Below are 11685 nucleotides of genomic sequence, written 5' to 3' on the forward strand. Positions count from 1 at the left end.
AGAAGACCCATTGCTTTAGTCAATCATAAACAAGAGCTCCAGGGAAGGAGTTTGGGTGGAGTATCCCACTTTATTGATTTTAATTCCATTAATACCTTGTGACTGGCTGCTTGGCAGACTCTCCCAGGCCAGTGCCCATACATGTCTGTTTTCATAGTGGATTTGACTGGGCTCTCTTATCGGCTGGCAGCAGGCAGGAAAAGGACCTGGACACGGCAACGATCCACCGCCCCGGCAGCCAGGGACTGCATCTCTGCAACAACAAGCTTCAGATCAAGTATGATTAATGGAGGCAGCTCCAACTGGTCTGTGTATGAACACTGCACGGTGTATGAGATCACTTCTGTGTGTCTGTGAGTGAGTGAGTGAGTGAGTGAGTGTGTGTGTGTGTGTGTGTGTGTGTGTGTGTGTGTGTGTGTGTGTGTGTGTGTGTGTGTGTGTGTGTGTGTGTGTGTGTGTGTGTGTGTGTGTGAGAGGGAGAGGTACTCCTTACTTTCCTGGCACCTGCTGCATGCTGCACGAACATCAACATCCCCTGCATTCAGCAACCAACAACCATCTGAATGGATGTGATCAGTCATACCTTTACATATTTGCATCAATGTATTTTCCAGCACTTAGACCCCTCCAGCAGCGACCGAATATATCCAGCCATTAACGCCCTCCCCCTGTGCATGAGTGCCACGTGCCTGCCATTTTAAACTCAGGCTATTATTATTATCACTATTATTTTAGTCAGATCCAGGATCAGAGTAAGTGAGATGCTATAGGCTACGTTACAGTCCTTGTCAGTTCGCACTAGCTCGTGCACTGTTGCCTGGTTTTCGGGTTGCGTGGAAACTAAAAAAAAAAAAAAACCAGGCAGCAGTGAGCTGAGCTCTGAACTGTACGAGCATTTAGCAGCAGCGCGTCCGTCGAGGTGCCGGAGCGGCGGCGAGCGGCGGTGAGCGCAAGTTGAACGAGCTGCAAGAGGAGCTGATGGGCGCGAGGCAGAAATATTGACCGAACCGGCGCGAGGAGAGGAGCGCTCTGATGCCGCTGCAACACTTTAATGTGAGCTGGATGAGACGCGCATCATGAGAAGCAGAGGGGAAGCGGCAAAGACGTGAGTGTGAGTGTGTTTTTGTGATACTGCACGCACCTACTATTTTTTTTATTTTATTGTTATCATTATTCCATAAAATAGCGAGTGTTGCTGCCGCTTCTAGACATAATGTGGGTTTCCAAACATGATTGTTGCTGAAATCAAGTTGAAGGTGGCACTGACTAAAACTTATCCACACGAGGAGCCCTCCCTATCTTCCATCAGATGCTTGTTTCTACTGAGTAGAAATTAAAAAATCTGCAGAGCCAGCTTCAGTGTTGGCTCTTAGATGGACCGAGCTGGTGTTGTGATTAATTTCATATTTGAAGTTTTAAACTAATTGGATATTGGTGGTGCAATATAAATCTGCCTAGTACATTGTGTTTTTTCTGTGGAACCAAAAGAGCATCTCTAGGAATTGAGACTGACACTGAGTAAGGGATCAGCAGTGGAGGGGATGGAGCTAAAAGCATTGAAACATGATTACAGTTGCATTAAAAGTCTGCGTTTCAGGTTGAGGATGACAAGGATGTTTTATTTTCCCTCCCTGTCATCCATACCTGCCACTGATAATTAGAAACCAACAGCTTATCTACCATTCATGCATTGCCTTGAGCTGTGATGTGATGCCACGCAAAGGTCAGATTCCCACACACACACATACAAACACACACACACACACATTACAGCACAAAACACATTAACATAATAAAGTAGTGCTGCATTTTATTCAGGTTCAGTCTAAATTACTGCTTCATGCAAGTGGTGCCAGAGACCTGTCAGCATGGTGGTGACAGCCATGGATTTATGAAGTGAGTCTGACGCTTGGCTGCATAAGCACTATATATTTATTGTGTATATTAAAAGCAGGGGAGTTATTTATCACAGAAGTGACTTAAGGAACACTACAGACGAAGACCTAATCTGATTTAGAGGTTTTGGATTTATTGTACACTATGCTACTCTGAGAGGAGTTATGCTAATTTTAAGGGCATAATCCAGCTCAAATGTTGTCAGTCATATGTTCAGGGCTGCAACTAACGATTATTTTCATTATCAAATAATCTATCGATTATGTAAACGATTAATCGATTAGTTGTTTGGTCAATAAAATGTTAAAAAATGCCACAAGATGACGTCCTGAAATGTCTTGTTTTGTCCACAAACCAAAGAGAGACTCAGTATATTGTCATAAAGGAACAAAGAAACCAGAAACATTAACATTTAAGAAGCTGAAATCAGAGAATTTGGACTTTTTTTCATTAAAAAACTACTCAAACCGATTATTCGATTATCAGAATAGTTGAGGATTAATTTAAACGATTATTGTTCGATTAATCGATTAATTATTAGATATGTTTGAAAAGTATGTTTTGAGAAAAACAATATATGAATCTAAACCACACTGGTGCCCCACCCTGCTCCTCATTAGGTCTACAACCCCTCCTTCTGTATCTCATCTGCAGGCAACTTGTTTCCTTCCTCTCCCTGTTATTCCTCCACTGCCAGCTGTCCTCATGAGCGCTCCCTGTGCTTTACTAACATTTGCTCCTTTCCTCGATATCTCATTAGTGTCACACACTGTTCTCTGGGTTGTAATTGTAATGTTATACCCCTCTTCTTCGTAATTCCCTCCTGATATCATTCTTTCTCCCGCAACCCCCCCTGCGCTTTTGTGTCCAATTTCCCTCCTCGTCCACATGCTTTCTCCTCCTCTGTCACCATCCCTCTGTACTTCTTCTTCCCCACCATTACCTCTCGCTAAAATACTAGGCTGGCACGCCATGTGACAGGAAAAGTACAGGCTTTTACAGGAGCAGAACGTCACCGGTTTAGCTGAAGCGAGACCTTTTATTTCCTTGGGTGTTAAACTGCATCTGTCATGATATTATACTGTCTCTGCACCCTGTTGACACTGTGCTCAGAGGGAAATCCTTTGGAAGTTGCTGTGCCTGCCTTGAAGATGAATGTGTAAACATCTCGTGTGTGAGGGAGGCAAACTACAGCAGTCAGAGCTTAATAGCACGAGCTTCATCTGTGCTTTGCTCTTGTGCATCAGCCCCCCTGCCAAAGGCTCATTATTGGGATTGTCTGGCAGGCATCTCTTAAACTGGCGTAACACAATGAGTGTTATTAGCTGTGTCTCGTAGACAAATCATCTGTCCCCCCCTCACACACACATGCACATCACCATTGCCACTACACTCTGTCCTCTACCCCCCAACGTCATGTGATACTTAGAGGTACTTTGAGATCGATTTCATTTTTTAATCTTGGTAAGCGGATCTTGGCCGGTCTCCAGCCATTTTGTAAAAAATGAAGAAGTCTGGTTGAACCCTGCGGTTTCTTCTCGTCTCGAAGAAGACAGGCCATCACATTGTCTGTTTTGTCTGCCTTGCCGCTGTTTATAGCATTAGCATTTACCCAAAACAAAAGGATTGGGTGGCCAACACTGATGCTACACTGACTTAAGGAGTTTTTCCTTAAGAGGATTAGTAACAGGATAGGAGGTAGCCCTGATCAGCTATTAATGAAGTGTGTTAGGGTGGGTAGACCTGCCATTTTCAAAGGCTTACAAACAAAATATAAAGTGTAATTTACAGGACACACTGACATGCTTTTACCTCTGTGTTATTCAAACTTTTGTGTAAATTATCTAACGGAACTGCACAGCTTGAAGGACATCAAGTCATAATGGTAACAATGTTGTACCAGAATGGCTTTAGAAAGTACTGGAAACTTGATATGTATTCACATATACAACTTTGTTAAATATACATATATATATTGTTGGTTTTATCATTTGTTGGGAACATTTTGTTCCTCATGGTGTCACATCACTATGTTAATGCCAGTCTCTGTGTACGGAAATAGCCCTGCACTGCAGGGATGTCAATTATAAAAGAGGCACAGTGACACCAAAGGATTTTCTTAGCTTGTTTATTGTGCTGGTATGAAGGAAACGTTTGATCCCCAGACTTTCTTGGAAATACAACAGAAGTGCAGTTGTTTCTGGCCACGACATGGTGAAATGAGCGCGCAGCTTTCCCGCTGCCTCCTCGCTGCAATTAGACAAGCTACTGCACCCCCCCGCTTCTTTGTTGAATAACAGTGTGGCCTCTGAAGAAGATTGTTAATTACCCCTGGTCTCTATGGCAAAAGTCTCTCGCAGTATATTCTCTAATTCTCTTTTTTTCACTAGGTAGGCTTCCAGCACTGCTAATGTGACTCTCTGCTTTATCTTCTTTTTGTTGATGTCGTAGGCTCAACAGCTACTGGGGAGGTTGATGTGGACTTCACCCCATCACCCAGGTGGTCCTTCCTGGAGTATGCTCGTGTCTCACAATGCCCCTACTAGCAGACTGGTTACTGCGCCACTCGGTGGTCATGTGTTTGCTGCTGCACAGCCTGGTGCTGATGACCTTCTGCTTCCACCACGCTGCCACCAGTTGCTCCAAGAGCTGTTACTGCTCTGAGAGCGAGAGCGGCGGCAAGACGGTGCGCTGCAGCAACCTGCAGCTCACAGAGATCCCCCAGGACATCCCCAATGACACCAGACGCATCTACCTGGACTTCAACCTCTTCACTACGGTCCCAGCCAATGCATTTGAAGGTTTGTCCCAACTGGTTGAACTGGATCTATCACACAATGAATTAATCCAGCTAGAGCCAGGGGCGTTCCGAGGCCTGGGCTCCTCACTACAGTTCCTGGACCTTTCTTCAAATAAGTTAGTAAATTTTAACCCCGAGGCCTTTGACGGCCTGCGGGCTCGCGCCAATCTAACAAACAATCCGTGGCACTGTGACTGCAACTTACAGATGGCCCTGCCCCGTGTGGACCTGGAGCCCGCCTCGCTGACGGGCATCGTCTGCCAGACTTCAGATCCAGAGGAAATAGGAGTTCAAGGACTTGCCTTCTTGTTGGAACCGGACATAGACCTATGTGTTGTGATGAAGAGGACTACAGATGTGGCCATGCTGGTCGTCATGTTCGGCTGGTTCACCATGGTCATCTCCTACCTGGTCTACTACGTCAGGGCGAACCAAGAGGACGCCCGCCGACATCTGGAGTATCTCAAGTCACTACCCAGCAGGCAGGGCAAGTCGGAGGAGTCTTCCACTATTAGTACTGTGGTATAGGGCTGATGGAGCCACACATGGGATGTGAAGTTGTAACCCACATGAAATAGGATGGAGCTACAACCTGCCGCTACACAGTCATTGTCGGTCTCAGGCAGTTTTTCCCAGGTGCTGTCACAAAGTCAAGATGGGCAATGAGACATATGTATGCCTGCGCAGGAAAACCAGGCTGAAACAACCCGGCCCAGATGAATAATTCATCTTCTGACGGCCCATTAGGAGTTTTTGTTGGCTGAGTTGATTCTATAGTCTGCGCAGTAAGGGAATAAAAGCAGCTGCGTGTTTTTGGCGAACTCCAAATATGGGCTACAAATGGGATTTATCCAGTGGTGCATGCACCTTGATGCACCTCTTTCACATACAGACGATCCAGGAGGCAACGTCAAACTATGAACGCTAGATGTAGTGGAACCACTGGAACTTTGTGTACTGTTTTCCATTAAAATCCTTACAGTATCTACCAGTATATAACAAGTAAAATGATGTTTTACATTTAAATCAGTGTTTTTTTTCTTACTGAACTCACCCAACTGTATCAAAGAGAAGAAAAATATACATTCAGTTTTTAGAAACTGGATGAGTCAAATTTTTTGGCATATGCATATTGAGCTGATTGTGCTGATGCATCAAAGGGTTCATCGGTTATTCTGTGAGGTGTTTGATAGTGGCTACTGTACCTGAGCTCCATACTGATGAGAACAACAGACCTCCAAGCTGCCTCTGTATGTTAAGACTATTTGACAAGAAACCTGCGGCTGTAGCTCACCTTCAGAACCAGTCGCATGCGGCCCTGAATGATTTATAATACAACACATCAGTACTCTACACTGCGCAATAAGAGACAAGCCTTTACTTTAAATTTGCCTCTTCCTTGATTTGTCCTTGTCATCCCATTAAAAGTTAAAGTCCATATATATCAAATGCAGGGCTATAGAAACTTGTAGTGAAGAAGAAACAGTCCAAAACTCACTGTCACCCAAGGGTGATGGAAGATTGGATGGAAGAGTCCTGATGGAAGCAAACTTTGTAAAAGATATTGCATTCAATTCCTGGTACAAGAGCCACACTTCAGTGCTGGAATATCTCCAAAAGCATTTTGCTAATATTGGCATGCTAATCTCTACTCACAAGCCAGTAACCCTGTACTCAATATCATCTAACTGTTTGAAAAGGTCAGCCTGAGAAGCAGGAATTAGAGGTAATTGTCGTGACATAAAAAGAGGGAGAGGGCAAGAGACTTCTAATCAAAACAGGGATGAGTTGTTCATATTCTGGTAGGAAAAGCCCTTCAGCAAACATTCATTACTGTCACCTCCTCGCACAGAGTAATTAAAGGAACCCTCACGATGATACCTGGTTATCTAGAGAGAACTTCTGCCTCTGTGCTGTATTTCATCCTCTCTAAGCGCCAGAGGTGCTTCTTGGAGACGTATTGTCTGATGCAGTCACTGCCATTAGTTTTCCAAATAACATTTATGGGGCCATGATCTGTTGGTCCGTCTAAAAGAGCTGCAATTGATGTGAATCTCCTTTTTCCACCTGATGACGACAAAGACACAGACGAATTTATGTCTCTTCTTGGAAATCAATAATACAAAGAAAAGGGAAAATGTATTTGAGTGGAGACATAATTTAATCCACACCAGACTGCGCTCTAAGATGTGCTTTGATGTAAGAATAACCCAGTGCAGTCTTGAATAATGAAATTTGATGTTTAAGATGCAGGAAATGGTTTGTCAACAAGGATTTCCCTCTGTCAGACACACAAATGCCTCTAGAGCAGAGCGAGACCATTAAATGATTTATGATGGCCATAAAAAACACTTGGGCAGAAAGACCCATCATCTTGTATGACCCACTTCTTGAGGAGAAATTAAGGGAGAATGCCACGGGGGATCAGCTGCCCTCCTCTCTGCTGCCTAGCTTACCCTTGCTCGGGTAAAGCACTTTCCAGATGCCCTTTGGCTGCTCAGTGAGGGTCCAGAGGACTCATGGTGTCAGCCAGTGTCAGCTCCACTGCATCCTCAAACTGCCTCCTTCCCAAAGGCAGCACTTGTTCTTTAAGGACGAGACGGGCATTTTGGGAAATGTTGCTTATTCACTGAGAGTTAAAAAGAAAAAATTAACACAACTCCAGTGTGTGTGTGTGTGTTTGTGTGGTAGATATGTAGAGGGAGCATTTATCTTAACTTCTCCTGCTCCATAGTTTCTATTAACAGACTGAGTTTGTTTTACAGAAAACAATGATATTGATCCTGACAGAGTTAATCTTAAGGAAGCCCTGGTACAGCCTCTTGTGACGAGCAGGAGGTTCAACAGTACTGAAAAATAGATGGTAAGCCTCTCTCTCTGACATTTCCTGCCATACACACACACACACACACACACACAAACACACACACATACACAGCTCCCTGATAACAGAGTCTCACGGTGGCTTTGAAATCAGTCACTGTTAAGGAAGCCTCACCACTGGAGGAGATAAACATAAGGCCAGTAACAGACTTGTGTGTGTCCGTGCTTCCCTCGGCTAATGTATGTGAGTGCGCACATTCTTTTGTTCACCTGTATGTACGACAGGTGTGTGTGCATGCTGGGAGTGAGGGGACTGGTAATGTTACACCTCTGTTCCCCAGCACACAGTACTGTCGCTGAGGTTAATTTAAATTTCAGGCCAGCTCAGCTTGCCCCGCCTGCTACCTTAGACACGTTACACTGGTGTGAGCATTACAACTGCTGGGTAATGGGACACAAAGTGGGGGATAAGGTGACGCATCCAATCCCACAGAGCGCAGCTCGGTTTGGGATTGGGTTGCAGGTGAAAATGTTTCCAAGCTGCGAGATCACATGGGGTCTCCCAGCAGGGGCCTGTCTGGGTTCCTGTCAGTTTCCTCTTTTAGCTTAAGAAGGTAAGTGACACCAAAGATTCTGCATCTCAGCTGAGTGATGGGAGTGGGTGAGTATCCCTTTTTTTTCGTTTGTTTGTTTGTTTGTGCCCCCCAGGTGGTGAACCGCAGACAAAGCCAGATGAGAGGAGAAAACAGTGTGTCAAGAACACACACTCAGTTTGTGTTACACAGCTCCCCCTGTTGTGTTAAGTGTGTAAGTGTGAGTTACCATCACTTTTTCACATTAAGATTAGAATTTAGTTGACAAATACATGTTTGCACACATAAAGAGGTGAACATCTGAAACAACACACCTGTCTAAGGTATACAGAACCAGAGTCAACCATGGTGTTCCATAAGGGCTGAAAACATGACTACACTCAAAGTTGTTTAAGAATATATAAACACACTACCAGGTAAAATTATAAATTAAAGGGAATTAATTGGCACAGATTCTCAATATTAATTAGGGAAGGAAACCTTTGCTCTTACTATGGGCTCTAACTATTTCAGTTCAGTATGTAGAACTATAGAACTGCACAGTGTTGGATATTTATGTTTGACGCTGCCCTGCAGGTCCAATCTTCCTGTAAATGGATAAATGGATAAATGACCCATTAAGCCTAACTGGCAACATATAAAATACACAGCTGGTTTCCTGTTAAATGTAGGCCACGTTCTGATTTACGCTTGGACAGAAAGTACAGGAATTTGAATGTGTTGGTCTAACCCAGGCTGAGTATGCTGATCTACACAGCAATATAGTGAGGCTGTAAAGGAAGCAGGATGAGATTACATCCCCTAATATTGGCATTAGGCCACGATAAAGTGTTGGACTAGAATATCAAGTCAGAATGCAGCAGCTAAAGCTATCTATGGGTACCAGTATTGCAACAGTACAAATGTGCAGAGGGTAAATAGTCTATCAATGTTAAAGAATTTTGTTGAACATCATGTCTGTAGTCATATGTACTATGTAGAACTGCACAGTGTTGCTTATGTTGCAGGTCCAACCTTCCTGTAAATGGATAAAAGCCTAACCAGTAACATATAAAATAAATGTCACTGTGTCACAACAAAAGGAGTTAATCTGTGGAACAACGGCAGCGATGATCTGAAAACGTGTTAATTTAGCTAAATTAAAAAGATTATTTAGAAACAAAATACTGAGTTCCTATGAGACGGACTAGTGTTTTTGTTCTTTTGTTCTTTATTTTATGGACTGTATAAATTATCTGGAATATATATTTTACTATGACTGTTTTTAATAACTTTTTTTTTTCCATTAGTATTATATGAATAGCAGAAGGGGGTAGGACCCAGGGCCACTGCTAGGAATTCTGGGCCCCCTGAAAGTATACTAAAGTGGGCCTCTGCCCCCTGACTTTTCCACTTTTTTTCATAGACTACATATGTATTATCATTTCATATTTAGCCTACTTTGTTTTGATGCTAATGCAGCATTACTGTGAGTATTAGTCAGGGTCTTATGCAGAATAATTCAGTCATACAAAGATTAGACTACTGGGGTTTTTGTGGGCCCCACTGGGCACTGGGCCCCTAGAGTTATCATCACCTTTCTCCCCTATACAACGGCCCTGGTAGGACCAGAAAAGTTTTTAACTTCTTCTTACCCCTTTTGAACATGACAGGCATCTTCTTGATGATGATTATTAATACACATTTATTCATTGTTTTTATTTTTGTTATTTTGTTTGTTTTGTTTTTACTCTTGGCATGTTCAATAAGGAAATGAAATGAAAATGAAAAATGAAATGAAATACACAGATGGTTTCCTGTTAAATGCAGGCTACGTACTAATTTACGCTTGCACAGAAAATACAGGAATTTTACTGATAAGTGAAATTAAGCTGATTCATTGTTTCGTATCTGAGTCAGATTTTTTAGGAATGGAAAGTCACGGCATCATCATATCTGTTGTGAAACTCTTTTCCGGGCAGGGTCCATTCCTGTCTGAACCTCCCTCCTCCAAGGAAGAGCAGAGTCTCAGTTAGTTTCAACACAGACAGGACTGAGCGGGTCCAGCATATTTCAGCATATTTCAGCCGAAACCCATTTCCTGATCCGCTGGATCCATAATTTCCTGAGAGACAGACCAGCTGAGCGTTGTACTCTTAAATCTCATGACACAATCAGCCAATAAAACCTGATTTCAAAAGAAATCTAACGCGGGATGTCCTGGTGGATTATGAGTCTTACTACGTAAACACAGCATCCTGTTCTTGGATCTGACCCAAGAACACTGATCCATGTTACGTTTAACCTTCCATTTTTGCAAAAAATGGGAAAAACCTAGCCAACAATCAGTTTTTGATACACAACCCGGTAGTGGCCATCAATAATTTTCAAGTGGGTTCAAGTGTTTAAATCTGCAGGACAGATGTTCCTCATTCAAGCTAATGTTAAGATGAACTAATGCCAATTAATTTAAAGAGCTAAATCCTGTTTTGTACATTAGAAATCATTTACTTATTCTCTAAAATCAAGCAAATTTGATATGATCACAACATATCTTGTGGATATTATGTTACCATTTTTAAGTGTCTGAAAATCCAGGGAATTCGGAGGTGAGGGCTGCAGGTAAAAATCTTGATGTTTTAATGGTGGATACCCTCCTTGCCTGCATCGTATACGCTTCTTTAATGTCCTGTTTAATCCCATAAGGCTTTGACAGGCTACAGATACCCAACATCAAACAAAATCTATTCAAACAACTGTTTACCTGTTCACTTGACAGCACTGTAGCAAGCAGATACAAAGGTGACACTGTGTTATACAGTACATCAAATAAACCATGTGGTTGGTTTCCAACTGGGTCATTGACAGGGGCCACAGAGCGAGGCCTCAGCAGTGAATAATGCCCTCCTTTCATGTGATGGACTGATTGGAGATCAGACCAGTGTGGATTTCAGGGATCAGATTTGACAGCTTCACTTCACAGCCTATCAAGCATGGCCAGATGTAACATAGCTACACTGACTGATCAAGGGGCCTCGCGTCAGAGCATGAAGCAAGCCGATCTGCTACAATGGAGGCACATGATTGACCTATGAGGTGATTACATAATTCGCTATGATGGTATATGTTTGGAGGTTCACCTTTGAAATGAGGATCTAATGGACTTGGCATCAATCTACTCACTTGAGTGCAGGTAAGGAAATTGATTTATTTCCCACGATGTCGAAGTATTTATTTTAGGCGAAGAATGACTGAAAAACCTCAATGAAAACATTCCAGTTTGAGACTCTGTGAATGAAATGCAAGGATGTGACACGCACAGCTATGGTTTACTCCATAAGTCATGTATAGAGTAGTTCCACTAGATGGCACTCTAGTTTAAGACTTGAGACAACCTGTAAAGTCTGATGAACCCACTAACCCAGAATCAGTCAGTGTGGGTAATTTAAATTTCATAATGACTTCAATGACTTCATAATACATAAATGGTAAAATGGTAAATGGTCTGTATTTATATAGCACTTCACTATACCTGAACAATACCCAAAGCGCTTTTTTCATTCATGTATTTTATGTATATTAAGGCAGCTTTTT

General features: G+C 42.8%; 1 protein-coding gene across 2 annotated transcripts; it reads left to right on the forward strand.

Moving 5' to 3' along the window:
* Positions 1 to 615: 615 nt before the first annotated feature.
* Positions 616 to 5722, forward strand: lrrc3ca (leucine rich repeat containing 3Ca). Of its 2 annotated transcripts, none has more exons than XM_085762309.1 (2): positions 616 to 1105; positions 4348 to 5722. In XM_085762309.1, the coding sequence occupies exon 2, from the start codon at positions 4430 to 4432 to the stop codon at positions 5222 to 5224; it is 795 nt and encodes a 264-aa protein (XP_085618435.1). In that variant the 5' UTR covers positions 616 to 1105; positions 4348 to 4429; the 3' UTR covers positions 5225 to 5722. The 2 variants fall into 2 exon arrangements, with proteins under 2 accessions (XP_085618435.1, XP_085618436.1); XM_085762310.1 differs by having other exon boundaries at positions 1094 to 1111.
* The last annotated feature ends 5963 nt before the right edge of the window (positions 5723 to 11685 follow it).

The sequence above is a fragment of the Trachurus japonicus genome, chromosome 19 (assembly GCF_045865225.1).
Source record: "Trachurus japonicus isolate A0001 chromosome 19, Traja_1.0".
Classification (NCBI taxonomy): Eukaryota; Metazoa; Chordata; class Actinopteri; order Carangiformes; family Carangidae; genus Trachurus; species Trachurus japonicus.